We start from the raw sequence: 18431 nt of genomic DNA, 5'->3' as shown, positions 1-18431 counted from the left end.
CAATTAATTGTAGAGTATATGTATGTCGCCCGAAAGCTGGGCTAACAGAATCAATGAAAACTCCAGGCAGGTTTCTCATGCACTCTATGGTTGTGAACTAGCAAAGCAGAATCGTTAAAAGATTTTTGAAAAAGGACCAATGCATTCCTATTTTGTGGTGCTGAACAGGATTCCCCACCAGCGCCATTTCAGCCTGAATACTTGCGTGGCACTACACACAATTTAAAGCGTGGCTTACAAAATTCCTCTGTGTTCCTTGTCACCCACAGAATTAGAAGCAGCACAGCCAATTTGCATAGTTTATACAGTCACAAAGTCCAGCTTTCTTTTGTGCAAGATCAAGATCAAGTTGGGGCAGGGGGTGTTTGCCTTATTATTATTATTATTATTATTATTATTATTATTATTATTATTACAGTGGTACCTCGACTTACGAAGGTGATCTGTTCCACGGCGCTCTTCGTAAGTCAAAACCTTCGGATGTCGAAGCGTGCATTTTGCGCAGAACGCGCGCACGGCAAAAATACTTCCGGGTTTGCCGACTTCGTAAGTCGAAACCTTCGGAAGTCGAGGTACCACTGTATTATTATTATTACTAGTATCTTGAAGCCCGTTAAATTAACGGGTGCTAGAACATGCAATTCCCCCCGCCCATTCCCCCCTCTCCCCCTCCCTTCTTTTCTCTACCCACACGTGCCGGGACTCTCCTGGGCTGCCACCGGCGCTGCTCCTCTGTCGCTGCTCCGCCTCCTCCTCCTCCGCTGCGGTCCATGCCTAGGCAGGGGAGGGGGGAAGGTAGGGGCGGCCAGGGCCCTCTTTCCTTCCTGCCCTCCCCCTGGGCTCGAGCCTGCTTTTGCGAAGGGTTAGCGGGGAAGAATGAGCAGCATCCCTCCGCTGCCACGGGCTTCTTGCTGAACGCAGCGGAGGCACGGGGTAGCAGAGGAGATGCTTCACGGAGCAGGGAAAGAGGGGCGGGCGGCGGGCAGCTGCCACCCGCCCCTCCTTCCCTGCTCCCTGTCAAACATCTCCTCCCCCCGGGCTGCTCCTCCTCCCCCCCATGTGCTGTCCCCGCTTCTGTCTGCCTCTGACCCTGCACCGCGAGGGAAACAGTAGGCAGAGGGGTGGGGGGAGAGAGAGTGTGTGTGTGCGTGACGCCCGCTTGCTGCTGGTCGTCGGGGGGTGGGGGGCGTAGGAGAGAAAAAAAGGGGGGAAAGCAGCCTCCTTCTCCTCGCCTTTCCCAACCCACCCAGAGCTGAGCCCGCCACATGCCAGGTGGGGGGAGGGGTTGGGATGCGACAATGGGGTGGGGGTGGGGAACGGCGGCGGCGGGGACACGAACGCCCCGCCAGCGGCGGGCAACGCGCGCTCGTGTCTCAATCCCTCACGGTCCCTTCCCCTCTTCCCCTCGCGCCATTAATCGGGAGGCGAGGCGCGGAACGGCAGTTTGGAGGGGAAGCCGTTGAGGGAGAGAGAACCGCATTCCGCCCCCCCCGGCTCTGTGTGCGTCCAGTCTCTGCGTCCAATCCCTGTGCCCGTGGGGCACATGCTCAGTAGCGCGGAAAACGGGACACACGGAATCTGGATGCAGAGACACAGGGACTTTATTATATAGGATTATTATTATTATTATTATTGGCTATTGGAGAAGACAAAAGCTCTGCTAACTTCTTCACCAGGTCTAGAAATAGATCAGAAGATTACAAAACCTGAATCTATCCAATTCGTCTTCCTCCAACAATATGCACACCGAAAATGCAGTCGTCCTTCAAAATCCACACTCCTCCAACCAAGTAATGTGTACACAGAAATACATAGACGCTAGATAAGTGTGCAAAAAATGAATATGCACGTGAAAAGTACGTACAGTGGTGCCTCGCTAGACAAAATTAATTCGTTCCACGGGTCTTTTCTTATAGCGAAAAAATTCGTCTAGCGAATCCCATAGGAATGCATTGAATTTTTTTTTGCCCATAGGAACGCATTAATTGAATTTCAATGCATTCCTATGGGAAACCGCGATTCGCTAGATGATTTTTTCATAAAACGCATTCGTCTAGCGAGGCAAGCTCCGCTCGAAAAAGCCTTTCGTTAAGCGGAAATTTCGTTAAGCAGGGCATTTGTTAAGCGAGGCACCACTGTATACAAATGCATTGTATTTGGGAGAAACTACTTGCAAAAATGATGCGGGTGGTGCTGTGGGTTAAACCACAGAGCCTAGGGCTTGCCGATCAGAAGGTTGGCGGTTCGAATCCCTGTGACGGGGTGAGCTCCCGTTGCTCGGTCCCTGCTCCTGCCAACCTAGCCGTTTGAAAGCATGTCAAAGTGCAAGTAGATAAATAGGAACCGCTACAGCGGGAAGGTAAACGGCATTTCCGTGTGCTGCTCTGGTTCGCCAGAAGCGGCTTTGTCATGCTGGCCACATGACCTGGAAGCTGTACGCCGGCTCCCTCGGCCAATAACGCTAGATGAGCGCTGCAACCCCAGAGTCGGTCACGACTGGACCCTTTACCTTACTTGCAAAAATGCGTTTATTACTGTAAAAATGGCATGCAAACATTCTGAGAAATCCAAACTAAAATGCTGGCTAAAATTCATCCATTCCTACTTATTAAGGCTTTTGGTCTTACTAGGGGAAACTGAACTTGAAGGGACTTCCTGCAAAGCAAAAATGGAAGGGAAGGAGCTATAAGATTTTCTCTGGGTCCCCTGCTCCAACTCCCATTGGTGCACGGAGGTCAAAGTTGACACCAACAAAGTGCAGGGTTCCAATGGTGGTGACAACCAGGAATATATAATTAATAATAATAAATAAGAATAATACTTTTTTATTTATACCCCACCCATCTGGCTGGGTTTCCCCAGCCACCCTGGGTGGCTCTGAACAGAATATTAAAAACACGATAAAGCATCTAACATTTAAAACCTACCTAAACAGATTCTTGCAAGAGGTTGGCTAAAGGATGTCTCCGGTAGCCTTCAGATGAGGCTTACAAACAGTACAGCGTTTGGGAGTCGGGGTGGGTATTTGCTAAATGTATTTAATGTTTTATTTTTGACCCTCAAAATTCAATGGGCACAGATCCGCTGGTGGTGGCTATTGTTGTTGTCCAGAACATCTGGAGGGCACCAGGATAGGAAGACTATGGCTGGGATTTTGCTCCCCATTCTCGTTTTTGCCTTCTTTTTAGAGTCTGAAACTGCACAGCTGCCAGCTCATCAGCGACAGGCATGAGGTCCTTTTCAAGCCTCCAAGAGGAAAATTAAAAGGACTAACTGTGGGAGGCTGCAACTGGGGCCATTTTTATGCCTGGAACAACAAACAAAAAAACCCCAGTGGTAATACAAAGGTTCCACCCTGCGCTTTTCCCTGGGATTTCGTTGCAATTAAAACCCGACTCTGATTAAAGCTGAACCATTTAAGCCCTTAACCATTTCATGCATTAACAGGGATTTGCATTTGAGAAAAAGTGTTTCGAAAAGGCAACACTTTTTTAAAGTAAAATGATATCTTACTTTGATCCTGAGAACAGCAGGCCAAAGCCAGGTTCTTTTTGGGGGGAGCAGGGGGACATTGCCAAAACCATTTACTGTTGAGAGTTTGGTTATACCGTTGTACGCCACCCCAATCTCTGAACGACAATGGAGGAGTTCACAGCATCAAAACCCCAAGAGGCTCTTGCTTCTCCCACAGCCGCACCCCTGGATTCATGCAAACACCAGCCATCTTGCTCTGACTCTCTCTTCAGCTTGCCGCTTTTAACAGCCTGACACCTCTAGGTCACAAATTGCCAACTTTACAACTCTACCACAATACCTCAAGGACCGCCTCTTTCCATATGAACCTACCCGGATCCTGAATCATCTTCTGAGGCCCTTCTTCGTGTCCCTCCTCCTCGAGAGGTCCGGAGGGTGGCAACACAAGAACGGGGCCTTCTCTGCATTGGCTCCCCGTCTGTGGAATGCTCTCCCCAAGAAAGTTCGCCTGGTGCCTTCATTATACACCTTTAGGCGCCAGGCAAAAAAGTTCCTTTTAAACCAGGCCTTTGGTTGATTTGATTGACATCCTATGCCCTTTTAAAATGTGGCTCTTTTTGGGGGGGTGTTATTGGGTTGTTGTTTTTATTTTGATATATATATATATATATATATATATATATATATATATATATATATATATATATATATTGTAGTTTTAATGTTGATCATTACTGTGAGCCGCCCTGAGGCCTCCGGGTTTAGGGCAGTATATAAATTCAACAAATAATAAATAATAATACTTCAGACTCTGCCTTTGTCTTCTAACTGGCTCCAAGCTGGGGCAAATAGCCCCATCTCTTTGCTTTTCCAAATGGCTCATCATCACACTTGGAGGCAGCAATGCTCAGATATATAAGCTCAGACAAACTCAGATATATAAGCTCGGTGCCCAATACAGTGGTACGTCGACATCCAAATGCCTCGACTTCCAAAGTATTTTCGCTGCGTGCGCGGTCTGCACCTGTGCAGAAGCGTAAAGTTGCGCTCCGTGCATGCGCAAAATGGACACTTCGACATCCGAAGGTTTCGACTTACGAAGAGCGTCGCGGAACAGATCACCTTCGTAAGTCGAGGTACCACTGTAGCTCCTTAAACCCAGGGTTATAGTCGCCAAAACGGAATGCCTGGTTGCCAGACGGCTAGAAAGTCGTATTTTTCAACACGGCATTTTGGTAATAAATAAAATAATAATAATAATAATAATAATAATAATAATAATAATAATAATTTATTTATACCCCGCCCATCTCGTTGCGTTTCCCCAGCCACTCTGGGCGGCTTCCAACAGAACAGAACATTAAAATGCAATAATCTATTAAACATTAAAAGCTTCCCTAAACAGGGCTGCCTTCAGATGTTCTCCTAAAAGTCTGGTAGTTGTTTCTCTCTTTGACATCTGGCGGGAGGGCGTTCCACAGGGCGGGTGCCACTACCGAGAAGGCCCTCTGCCTGGTTCCCTGTAACTTGGCTCCTCACATTCATTCCAATTGTGCAGATAAAATATCACAGACAGAATTCTGTTAGTGTGTGAAAGCCGGCAAGAAACCAAGGATCCCCAAACATGCACCTCCAAGACGGTGGAAATGTCAGACGCCATCCTGGAGTCTGGGCGTCCTCACTTGGTTCCAAGTGGCCGACAGCCAGGTGCGAAATGCGTCTGGCGGATTTCGAACGCTGCTCGGGAAGGAAGAGGGCTCTTGTACCCGGGTCCTGATTTTGAGCTTTCCCTAGGCATCTGGTTGGCCACTGTGAGAACAGGATGCTGGACTAGACGGGCCATTGGCCTGATCCAGCAGGCTCTTATATTCTTAAGACAACATGATAGGATGGGAACAGGCGGTGGTAACGGCCCACTGGATTGCACCCAGCCAACTGCACGAAATCTTTCTGCCAGCTTTGAAACAAGCAAAAACAACCAAACACAACCACCCTGATCAGCTAGGTAGGGGAAAGGGCAATTCTGGTGTCGGTGATCTCAGGCGACATTTTTCTCCGCCAATGAGATATAACCGGCCATGACCTTCAGCACAGTTTCTCCTTTGGCTCCGAGCTAAAGATTAAGCACGCACAGTCCTAAACGCCACTCACCTCCTGCCCCGGAGATTGCAGAAGTGGGGATTCAAGTCGAGGACTTTTGCCCCGTTGCGAGAACCCAATCGGTGGGTTCAAAGTCCTCAAGGGAGGGAGAGGATCACATAGGACATGAAACGTTTCTGCAGTTCCACTAAGCATCACATATCAGGGGCTATTTGAGCCAGATGGGGTGCCCATTCTGTTCAAAGAGGCAGTGTGGTGCAGCGGTTAGAGTGCCAGGTGAGGACCTGGGAGAGCACACTTCAAATCCTAAGTAATTTGCTTTCTTAAAAACGACACAGAAGCAGCTTCAAAGGGAACCTGTCTCTTAATTCGCTCAAGCATGGCATGCAGCACTCTGAACTGTCGCTCAGACAACACACACAGTAAAGTACGTGGGCTAGAAAGGAGATGCTAGCCACACGCCCCAACAATGACTGGGCCAGCGGCCAAACCCTCAGAAACTGCACATTTGATGTATGACCAGGTGACAACTGCAACAAAATGTTACAGCACAAAGCGTGCTTCTGGTCAGGAGACGCTATTCCTCTTTGAAAGCAACACCCAATATATTAAAAACGGCACAAGGCAAACTCAAAATAAAGCCACATTTCTATTGCCAGGACTTTGCAAATGTCACCGTAACTCGTGGACTGTTTAATCCTAGTGCATAACGGTTGATATGTGATGTTTCACAAAGTATTTGCAGGATGTAAATTTTGTCACGCTTTGCGACGAATCATGATTTCTCTGCCTCCCCAGTTGATGGAAGCTACCAGAGCAGGATAGGGCTCTTGTGCTCAAATCCTGCTTGCAGTCTTCCCCTGGGCTTCTGGTTGGCCACTGTGAGAACAGGATGCTGAACTACTTGGGCCAATCGGGGTCTTTGTGCTCTTAAATGGCTCAAACAGATACCAGGAGAGGGGAGGTCTGCTCTTAAGGACTGGGCATTGTGCCAGGCGGTTCAACTGTTTGTTTTTTAGCTGCTCTGATCAGAGGCGGTTCTCTGCTCACCCTGTCATTTTGTTTGTTCTGCAGATGATGGCTTTCCTTCCCCGAGCAGAAGCTTCTCGAACTGCCAACTCAGCAGATGGAGGGAAAGCCAGCAAAACAGAGGCAAAAATCAATGTCTGGGAGCAAAAAGAAGCACAACCGGAGGCAGATTTGAAGGAGACCGTAGGAAGCTGCCTTATTCCGAGTCAGGCCATTGGGTCATAGAACCATAGAGTTGAAGGGACCCTAAGGGTGACCCAAGTCCAACCCCCCTTGCAATGCAGGAACCTCAACTAAACCATCCACGACTCCCAACTTCTGCTTGAAAACCTTCCATGAAGAAGAGACCACCACCTTATGAAGGAGGTCCATACCACTGTCTATCAGCTCTTACTGTTGGAAAGTTCTTCCTGATATTTCATGGGAATCTCCTTTCTTGTAACTCAAATCCATCGGTCTGGATCCTACCCTCCAGAGCAGGAGAAAACAAGCTTGCTCCATCCTCCACGAGACAGCCCTTGAGATATCGGACGGTGGCTACCATATCTCCTCTCAGTCTCCTCTTTTCCAGGCGAAACACACCCAGCTCCCTCAACCATTCCTCATAAGGCTTGGTTTCCAGATCCTTGATATTCCTGGTCGCCCATCTCTGCACATGTGCCAGCTTGTCAATATCCTTCTTAAATGCTGCCACCCAGAGCAGGACACAGTGGTCCCGGTGTGGTCTAACCAAGGCAGAATAGAGGGGTACTATTACTTCCCTCGATTGGGACCACTATACTTCTATTGGTGCAGCCTAGAATAGCATTAGCATTTTTTGCTGCTGCATCACACTGTTGGCTCGTGTGATGCTTGAGCTCTACTAAGACCCTGAGATCCTTTTCACTGGCTAGCAATGTGTCCCCCATCTTATAATTGTGTAGCTGGTTCTTCTTGCAGAGGCTAAAGTTGTCCCTACTGAAATTTTGCTAGTTTGGGTCCAGTTCTCCAATCTGTTCAGGTCATCTTTGAATCCCGATTCCGTCTTCTGCTGTATCAGCTGCCCCTCCCAGTTTGGTGCCTTCTACAAACTTGGTGAACATCTCCCTCAATTGCTTTGTCCAAGTTGTTTATAAAAGACATTGAACAACAACAGGCCCGGGACCGAACAACAATACAGTTGTACCTTGGTTCTCGAACTTAGTCCGTTCGAAAACCAAGGTACAGCTTCCGATTGGCTGCAGGAGCTTCCTGCATTTAAGCAGAAGCCACGTAGGAAGTTCAGCTTCCGAAAAACGCTCACAAACCGGAACACTTACTTCCGGGTTTGCAGCGTTCAGGAGAAGATTTGTTCGGCAACTAAGCCATTCGGGAACCAAGGTATGACTGTTGCTGTAAAGAGAGGGTATGGCAACCATTCTAACCTTCCTAATCTCACCTGCCAGCATTGAAGAATCAACCCCCCCCCCCAAAAGACAGGGACTGGCCCTGATACTATGAAATCAAGGCACCAGCAGCTGCTGGCAGGAAGCAAAGAGATAAGGACAACGGGGCCTCCTTTGTTGTGGCCCTACTGGATCCAGCCAAGGCCATGCGGTGCACTAAAATAAAGGGGATTAAATGGTCCCCTGCCCTTGCACATATAGGGATTTTATCTGAGAAAAGTTTCCTGGCGACCAGCCGGACATAGGAAAAGTCCCGCATGATCCAATTAAGTGTATGATTATTATTTTTCTTGTCTGATAGTAGTTTTAACTCGCTTTTTTACTTCTCCAGCCTATGGAGTTAAAAACCATTATTTTAAATTTGACGCCCCTTGGTTCAACTCCTCTTGCAAACAAGCCAGACTCCATCTACACACAATATATAATGACTATAAACTCTCCGGTGCTCCTGCCTTACCTCCATCTTATCCCCTGGCTAAAAAAGCATACAAACAGACCCAGAAATCGGCCAAAAGGGAATGGAAATTAAAGCGTTGGCAGACTATAATTACTGCCTCAAAATCTCATAACTCCTGGAAATTTTGGTCTTTAATAAAGGGAAGAACAAGGTAATAAATTAAAAAAAAAATTTAAAGGCCATGCGGTGCATCATCCTGTTCTCACAGCGGCCAATAGGAAGTCCACAAGCAGGACCTGAATGCCACAGAAACTCACCCAACTTGTGTTTGCCAGAAACTGGTATTCAGAGGCATGCAGAGGGTATAGTATGCAGCCATCTTGCCTAGAAGCCATTGATCGCCTTCCCCTCCCAAGAATTTGTCATGTCCTCTTTTAAGGATATTGGTGGTCATCACGACAACCTCTGTTTTGTTCCAGAACCAGGGGTTGGGGGGAAAGCTTTTTTAACTTTTGTGTTTGGTTTTCTACAAGTAGTTTCTTGCTGGCTATTTGATTCTCCTCTTCTGCGATTTTATCTCCGTTATTGCAGTTTTACTGCAGTGCCGTTTTATTGCAATTTCTTTTTATAAGTTCCATTTTGCAAGCTGGCTCCAAGCAGTTTGGCTGGAGAATGGCCAGCAAGAAAAACTAACCAGGTAACTTTAAAAGAATGGGGGAGGTGAAAGAGAGAGCGTTGACAAGTCACGTACAGGCATGCACTTCAAAGCTGGCAGGCCTGTTGTTGTTTGTGGGCTGTCGGCCAAGCTGGGCTTAAATTAAGCCTGCAATTTGCCCCTGAATCCATTTTCAATTCCAGGACTTGGTCCTCAAGTTAAGTCATGTAGCTGCTGGAAGAGCAACAGCAGGGATCATTCAGTGTGTAATTTAAGGGTTAATCATATTAATGTAAAAGTCAACTAGCAAGGGGAGGGGCAGTGGAGGTGTTGGTTAACAACCAGGCAGAGTGGCTTGATCCTCAATGAACCAGTACGGCGCTCTGATTGGCTGCACAGTTCTGAGGTAGTTTTCCCTCTGTATGTTTGGTTGAATCGCTCCCTGCTATGCACAAGGCCTGGTCTAAGAAAGACAAAACCTTGTTGAAATTACACTGCGTAGTATATTTTGGGGTGTGCTTGCATTTGTTGGCTTTCTTGGTGAGGGGGGGGGGGTTTAACGTAAGTGAATTGGAAAAAATCTGTACTTGAAATTTGGACGACAGATATCTTTAGATAAATGTTGGTATTAAAACTCAATAAAGATTACATTTACAAAAGGCGAAACCTCTCACTTCCTTTCCCCTCAAATTATATGCTGTTTTTGTTCGGTTTGTTCAGTAGAATGCTATCAGGACTTTTCTTCCCAGACTGCATCTGGTAATTTAAACAAATTTGCTAACAATAATAAGAATGAGCGCCTTTCCCACACTTCAGAGAAAACACACACACACACACACCAGCTCTATGGATCATGGATGCAGGGGGTTGGACTAGATGACCCTTGGGATCCTTTCCAACTCTACAATTCTATTAGCATCCAATGCTTCTCCCACTTTTTCCTCCGTCTACCTCCAGCATGTGGCCCCCGAAAGCTTGCCTAAAAGCGAACGAGGCCCCCAAGCTAAAAACACCCCCCCAGCCCTGCTATCAATCAAGGCTTTGTAATAAAAAATGTAAGCGTGCAAGGTTGATATCCATCAAACACCTGGGAGAGTGGGGCAGAAGGAGGGGGATAACACCCCAATCTAATCAGAAGCCTTTGCTATAAATCAGATGGGAGAATTCTTCGTTTGCAGCGGCCCATCGAGGCAACCTATTCCAAGCCCCTGCCAACATTTCTCCTTTCCAGCAAGTCCTGGGGCCTGTCACTTAAGATGTTACAGTCCAATGATAATAGAGCCTTTTACTCGCAGAACACAATGCAGGCAGGGAAGAGTGGAACATGCTGGAAAATACGAAACGGCAGCCTTCTTCTGAGCACACAGTTTGCTCAAAAAACTGGACTGGTAAACACGGTGGGTCAACAAATGCAGAAGATAACAGCGGGAGGGTGAAGCAACCTGCCCTGTCCCTCACTGGCCTGTACTTTACGTGTCTCTCGCTTGCACCATCTCTTTGCTATTAAGAAGGGGGGGGAATGCATTAGCAAGTATGACAAAGGGGTTTTTCTAGCATTTCAGACAAAGGATGCAAAAAAGCTCAAGGCTGCTTTTATGGATTTCGACTTGATGGCTGAAGCCCCCACCGGCCTTGAATCCTCAGAAGAACAGAACTGGATCCGTCCAAGATCTCATAGCGGCCAACCAAATGAAGATGGGGGTCCCACAAACAGAGTATGAGAGCAACCACCGTTTCCCGCCGGTGTTCCCCAGCAACTAGCATGATTTACTTGCAACCCGCCCTGTGCCAGAAAACATTACATCTAAATAAAAGGAAAGTGTATGGAAGTGAGAGCTGGACCATAAAGAAGGCTAATAGCTGAAGCATTGATGCTTTTGAATTATGGTGCTGGGGGAGACTCTTGAGAGTCCCATGGACTGCAAGAAGATCAAACCTATCCATTCTGAAGGAAATCAGCCCTGAGTGGTCACTGGAAGGACAGATTGTGAAGCTGAGGCTCCAAGACTTTGGCCACCTCATGAGAAGAGAAGACTCCCTGGAAAAGACCCTGATGTTGGGAAAGATGGAGGGCACTAGGAGAAGGGGACGACAGAGGACGAGATGGTTGGACAGTGTTCTCGAAGCTACGAACATGAGTTTGACCAAACTGCGGGAGGCAGTGGAAGACAGGAGTGCCTGGCGTGCTCTGGTCTATGGGGTCACGAAGAGTCGGACACAACTAAACGACAACAACAAAAGGAAACACCAAATAAGACAATCTCACTCCAAAATATCATATAATACACACATAGCACATGGGGCACATCAGCCTCGGAAGGTAGCCCATCTAGGGGAAGGAAAGCTCTGATCCTAAACTTCCACTGTCTTGTGGGGTATCTTCAGGAAAAGAAATGGCTAAGGAGCAAATAAACTCTGCGCAAATCTGGAGTGGAGCCCCTGAGACAGTCGGGTGGCTCCTTGTACGCCTCCTTCCAGCAACTCCTGCAGCCAAGCTGGGGGCAAACATATTCTTCTGCTTTCCTTTGGTGGTGAGGAGGAAGGGAAAGAAGGAACCCGGATGATCTGATACCTTCAGATTCACTTCGGGAAGCAAAGCATTGGCTCACTTAAAATGATAACGTTTTACAGTTTTACAAGCAAATCAGGCTTGGCATTAGGGGTGGCTACATCGGTCAATTTCAGTTCCCTCTCCATTTTTCACTCAGATTCAGTTCTCCTAATTTTTGCAGCAATTACCAACTTAAAAAATAAAATAAAATCTCGTGAAAATTCACCAGCAAATCTTAGTGCAAATTTCTCCTAACAAAACACGCTTTTCGTAAGCTGTTCGCCCCAACATACAGATTTTTTGCAAGCCGTTTTCCCCAGTATAAAGCAATTGTATATGTTAAGTTTCCCCAATACATGCGTTTTCATGTACACTTTCCCCTAATACAGTGGTACCTCTACTTACAAATAACTCTACTTACGAATTTTTCTACTTACAAATGGAGCTCCGTCCGCCATCTTTTTCTACTTACGAATTTTTAGATAGGGTTGCTTTGACTTACGAATTTTTTCTTCCAATGCATTCCTATGGGATTCGACTTACAATTTTTTTCGACTTACAAATGTGCGTTCGGAACGCATTAAATTCGTAAGTAGAGGTACCACTGTATGTACATGCTATTTGGTTGGAGATTTGCACTGCAAAAATTCAGGAAAGTGTTCAGTTGACTTGCAAGGTTTGAGTTTTCGCCTCATTAAATTGCAAATTCCCCCCTGCTGCCCATAGCACTGTAAGTAATGGTTGATCCACCAGGCCTCTTCATAGGATTACTGTTATCGGCAGATGGATTGTCCCAAAGGGGGCTGTCAGGTTCACCACAACCCATGGTCCTCTATAAAGAACAGCTATGGCTGCATGCTGGGGGCATGCAAGGATGCGCTGTTTGCGCAAGCGAAGGGAATGCCCAAGAGACTCCCATGTGTTTTGGGGATACACATTCTGCCCACATCCCAGAATCCTCCGCAATATGCAAACCACCCTTGACAGATGGCTCCGCATTTATAGCATTCCTTGGCAGCTGAAAAATCTGAATTCCACCAGACTAGTCTATGTAAAACACACACAACCCCCCCCCCAGCTTTTCAAGACAACCTTTGTTCTTTTCACTGCCACAATCAAGCCTTTATTACACCCATTTTGCCCGATCGTCTGCCTACCCACACAAAGCCAACACCTTAGAAGGGTCTCCCTTTCTGACCTCTATGAAGCCCCCACTCTCTCTCCTCCCAAGTGCTCTCATACCTTTCATTATTCAAAACTGTTCCAAAATTTTGCAAGGCCACAAAACAAGATTTGTAAACGTGCTCTCTCTCGTCAGAATCGCTCTTTTAGAGTGTTCTGGCCATGGAAACAAACACCCTTTTTTCATATTCAGAGCGCGCAACCTTTCAAACTGAAAAATGAAGGGTACATGCTGGTAGCGTCAGCCAGCTGTCAGGAAGAGGTGCCCACAAATGCGAGGGAGGGTGATGGATCATTTCAAACCTGTGTGTGCTCACAGAATAAAACCACCCAGTCCTCTCCGAAAAGGGAACTGGTTTAACCGCTACCTCCCCGGGACAGAGAAATTTAAGAGCCAAGCAAATACGTTGGTGGTGGCAAGGAAAGTCTTGACCCTGTGGCAGGGTGTGCTAAAAAGATTGGGGTGGGAGGAAAAGTGGCAAACTAATGTGAATTCATACCCCCCCTCCCCCCCCCAAAAATGAATGGGTTTAAAAAACGCCAAGAAAAAAGCCACAAACATCTCTTTATATCCTTAACAAAAGAATGCAATCAGTTGTCAAGTAGGCAGCACGGAGACCCCTGAGGAAGACCAAGGTCAAAACGTGTTTGGGTTTCGTGACAATTTGTCTCCCTATATACATAAAAGATGTAGGCTGTCGTCACGCTCTGCAGCCACACCAACTGCACTGTGGGGAACAGCTGGCTGGCCCAGGCAAGCTGTTCAATGGAGGTGCCTCTAGAGCGCCCTTTGGCAAACGTGCTTGCAGAGAGGTTTAACAAAAGGGAGAGAGGCTTTGCAAAGGGCCTCCCGCCGCCTTTAAAAAGGGAGGGACTCTGAGAAGGAGGGGCTTGAGGAAGAGGGGAGGGGCTTGGGGTGAGTTGTAGGGGACTGGCAATGAGGGTGAGGCAAAGAGAGGGGGACTGGTCAGGAGTGAGGGGGGAGGGCAAAGGGGTTGATGTGTAATTTTGTTGGCATTTTTGTGCTCCATGACACTTATGAGCTACATTGGTGAGTTGGCACATATTTTGCAAATATGCACTGTTTTAAACATCTGAATATGCACTGTTTGTTTGCTGAACGGGGTCTGACACTACTTTAAATGTAGGTCCAATTGCGACGAAGTGGAGATTTCTGGGGGCCAGGTTGGCAAGCACAGTTCAAAAACCTCTTCCCTAGTCCATAGTTAATACCATTTCCATTTCTACTGTGCGCATTCCCCCTTCTTGCATACTGGGACTAGGGAATTGTTGTCAAGCTACAGTCAAGCAATGTAGTTGAGATAATGTAAGTGTAGAATTGTTGTTGTTGTTGTTACTTATACCCTGCCCATCTGGTCGGGCCTCTCAGCCACTCTGGGCAGCTTACAACAGGATATTAAAAACACAACAAAACATCAGACTTAAAAATTTTCCCTAAACAGGGCTGCCTTCAGATGTCTTCTAAAAGTCAGATAGTTGTTCATTTCCTAGACATCTGGTGGGAGGGCGTTCCACAGGGCAGGCGCCACCACCGAGAAGGCCCTCTGCCTGGTTCCCTGTTACCAGAAGGCCCCCGGAGCTGGACCTCAGTGCCTGGGCTAGATGATAGGGGTGGAGACGTTCCTTCAGGTAGAACTGGAAGGGATCTCGAGGGTCATGTAGCCAAATTCCACCCCCCCCCCCCCGGCCAACAGACATTCTGCTGTGGCGGCTGCAACCTAGATTCTAGCTGCCATTCGGCGCCCAGGTTATATACCCGAGTTTCTAATGCTGAATTCTCCAGGTGAGACAAGGAAAGGCGCTTGGTGGAAACCCCCCAAAAGCTGCTGCCAGTCAGTGCAGACAACACTATTCAAGATGATCACTGGTTTGACTTTGTAAAAGCCTGTGCTCCTCTGATATTGGGGAAGAGCATCTGCCCTGTCTCCAGCTTCAATTCTGCCTGGTTCAATTCCCGGCATCTCCAACAAAGTTTGGGAATGTTTCCCTGTCTGAATCCCAGGAAAGCTGCTGCCAACCAGTGTAGGCAGTACTGAGCAATATAGAGTCATGGTCTGGTTCGATGCAAGACAGCCTCCTATGTTCTTGGCTGCTCTAGAGTTGGATAGGAAGCATTTTTTAACAAGCTAAAGGCATCCCCTGAATTAATTCCTGTCAGTCTAAGAGGACTGGCGGCTCCCCGCTGGCCAAGAAGCACTGATTACCTTTCTCTGGCAGATCAGCCTGTTTAATGCAATTAAGCCCTGGAACAATGCTAGCCATGCGCCCTTGCTTGCTTGCAGATATTTCGCAATTTGCTTTGCAAGAAGGGGAGAGCCCAGCTTGTTCAAACAGCCGTGTCTACAGAGCTCTGTGCAGGATTAATGCCGAAACACAAACCCCACAGCAGCCATGACTGGGGGAAACTGTTCTAAAATTAAGAAAAAAAATATGCATTCTAGTATTTGGAAGGAAACTGGAAAGAGGGAATCTTCCCCACTCCCCCCCCACCTAAAAAAAATTGACAAAAGGCTCAAGAAAGTGGAGTCATTCTATAGGCTTAGGCTGAGTGCACAACCATACATTTAAAGCAGGGGTCCCCAAACCCCAAACTAAGGCCCGGGGCCGGATGCAACCCAATCGCCTTCTAAATCCGGCCCACGGACGGTCTGGGAATCAGCATGTTTTTACATGAGTAGAATGTGTTCTTTTATTTAAAATGCATCTCTGGGTTGTTTGTGGGGCCTGCCTGGTGTTTTTACATGAGTAGAATGTGTGCTTGTATTTAAAATGCATCTCTGGATTATTTGCAGGGCATAGGAATTCATTCATTCCCCCCCCCCAAAAAAAATAGTCCGGCCCCCCGCAAGGTCTGACGGACAGTGGACCGGCCCCCTGCTGAAAAAGTTTGCTGACCCCTGATTTAAAGCACCTAGAAAAAGCAGCACCCAGGAAGCTGTAGTTTGTTAAGGGTGCTGGGAGTTATAGCTCTTTGGGGGTAAGCTACAGCTCCCAGAATTCTTGGAGTGTGTGTGCTTTAAAAGTATGATATGTATACAGTACAGCCTTAGATAGCTTTAATAGGGGATATAACAGTTTATGGAGGACAGAGATCTACCAACAGTCCAAAACATTCATATAAATATACGTGCTGCTAATTTTCTCTTCCTTTATTATGCTGTTGCTCTAATAAAAAAGTGTTTTGTTATGAAAAACTGTATTCTATTCCCTCATGCATTTCTTATTATAATAATTTGATGTTTTATAACTGTTTTTATTTCATCAGTAAAAGAAGTTACACACAACTATTTAAAATATTAAAAAATAATTACAAATAGCAGATTAAAATGCATGTCCACTTGTCTGGAGGTGCTTGCCTAAACAAACATTAATAATAATAATAATTTTATTTATACCCCACCCATCTGGCTGGGTTTCCCCAGCCACTCCTGGTGGCTTCCAGCAAAATATTAAAATACAAAAATTCATCAAATATTATGGTCAACAAGTAATACATAAATGGGCAACAAGTAATACATAAATTAAATAAGGAATAGACGGGAGGTCAGGTCTATAGTTCTAAGACCAATTTTCACTTTATTATTTTGTTAAGAACATTTTGTGTTTATTGTTATTTTTGTTTGTATATTTGCTTTCCTTCCCTTTTTCCAGCTGTATCAATAAAAAAAATCAAATTTAAAATGAAAGAAAGAAAAGAAAGAAACATGGCTTTAGGAATTATTTTTAAAACAAAAACTTTTTTTGTTAAGCACCTGTCATTATCCTCAAGCACCAGCACCAACCAATAGTCATTTTAACCATCAATCAGGAAGAAGACCCTCCAAAAGCAGTTTTGTGGAGCAGAGGCAGAAAAGACAAGTCTTTGGAAGCAGCCAGATTTTTAGGTGTCAAAACAAAAGCACCATGCATTGTACTAAAAGTCCAGGGAATATTAGGTGCTTTTCACTGGGTAGGCATGCATCAATATTATTTGCACCTGCAAAAGTTTGGGGGCTGTCACACATACTTCCTTTCCAACCAGCGCATATCCTAGAACAGGCACCCCCAAACTGCAGCCCTCCAGATGCTTTGGCCTACAACTCCCATGATCCCTAGCTAACAGGACCAGTGCTCGGGGATTATGGGAATTGTAGTCCGAAACATCTGTAGGGCGAAGTTTGGGGATGCCTGTCCTAGAACTTCCTGATGAAATCCTATAGCTTTTAATACCACAAATGTTCTAGGGGAGCGGGGGTCCCCTCTTTTGCTGTAGCTATATCTACTCCAGAAATCGACAATATGGTAGCCACAGGGAACAACTAATAAATTAGAATTAAATCCACCATCGATGTGCTGTTATCTCGTCTAGAACGCTTTGCAGAACGCAGCCACAACGCAACACCATTGCGGAAGGGCACATTATCTGTTTCCCCAGAAAGGCGGCTACTCCCATAGCTCATGAGGCAAACAGGGACTAGGAACTTGAGCACCCAGCCAACAACAGAGAAGCACGCGGGGCACAACCCATTCCGATCCGCCAATCAGCTCTGAACAGCAGCCGAGAAGGGGCGGGGTCGCGAGTGGCTTGTTGTTTCATGTACTACCGGTCGCAAAGAAAAAAAGGCGGCGGCGGGAGGGGAGAGATAATAGACGCACAAACACACACACATCCACCTCGCAAAGAGGCACCATCTGGTCTTGGCAGGATTCCTTCCACCAGCCCAGACTTGCTCTTCCAAAAGAGAACTTGCCCCCATCAAGAAGCAGGGATCCCCCAAACTGCGGCGCCAAGCAGCAGGAGCTCTTAACAAAATCCGCTTTGGAAGGGGGAAGTTTTGAGTTGCAAACTTTTCCCAGAGAGAGCGGCGCAGTGGGAGGGGGGGGGGAAAGAGAAGAGAAGTTCAACGCAAATTTTTTGCGGCACGTTTAAAAAACATTAAATGCAGCAAACCTTGAGAGCCGATCCACTTTAGAGCAGACCTCCCCCCTCCGCCCCGTCCAACAAAATGTCACAATATACAGAAAAAGGTTTCTGCCGCCGTCGGGGTTTTGTTTTTGTTTTTTTCACCCACTCCTGTTTGTTTACCTGCTAAGATCGCTTTGCCCGGGTGGGTAAGTTTAGTTTTGCCCGCCGGAGCCGCTGCAGCCAGGCAGCGAGGTCTGGCGAAAGGGCTGGCGAAGGGCGTCGAGGATGGAGACATGACGGTTGCAGGATTTGCAAAAGCAGCGGATCCCTCGCGGAACTGGCGGCGGGGTGGTGGTGGTGGTGTTGATCCCGCGGCAAAGGAAGCAGGAGCTGGAGGAAATGCCAGATCGCTGCAGCCAGAACCCCAGCCAGGGCTTCTTCTATATACTGCGGGGAGCCGAGCCCAGCCAGCCAGCCAGCGCGGGCGCCGCCGCCCCCTTTTCCCGCGAGCGGAGGTGGGGCAGCCGCTCGCCACGCAGCTAGCGTCACGGGCTCGCCATTGGTTTTAAGGCTTGAAGGAGAGACGGGCGGAAAAGAAAAGGAGGTGGAGACAGCTGCCAGAGGAGGGGCTGGCTTGCTTTTGCTTTCCCCGAACTGTGTTGTGCGACGATCTTAGAGTTGGAAGGGACCACGGGGGACCATCTAGCGCAACC

At 47.2% G+C, this 18431-nt stretch overlaps 1 protein-coding gene across 1 annotated transcript in view; it reads right to left on the bottom strand.

The window, feature by feature from the left end:
* Positions 1–18230, bottom strand: part of SLC25A1 (solute carrier family 25 member 1) — a 52252-nt gene extending 34022 nt beyond the window's left edge. The window contains exon 1 of the mRNA XM_035098027.3: positions 17899–18230. Coding sequence (XP_034953918.1) covers positions 17899–18013 — 115 coding nt within the window. The 5' untranslated portion in view covers positions 18014–18230. The remainder of the gene's footprint in view (positions 1–17898) is intronic.
* Positions 18231–18431: the final 201 nt, after the last annotated feature.

This window comes from Zootoca vivipara, chromosome 16, assembly GCF_965207765.1.
Source record: "Zootoca vivipara chromosome 16, rZooViv2.hap1.1, whole genome shotgun sequence".
Classification (NCBI taxonomy): Eukaryota; Metazoa; Chordata; class Lepidosauria; order Squamata; family Lacertidae; genus Zootoca; species Zootoca vivipara.
This window is presented reverse-complemented; position numbering and strand designations above follow the sequence as displayed.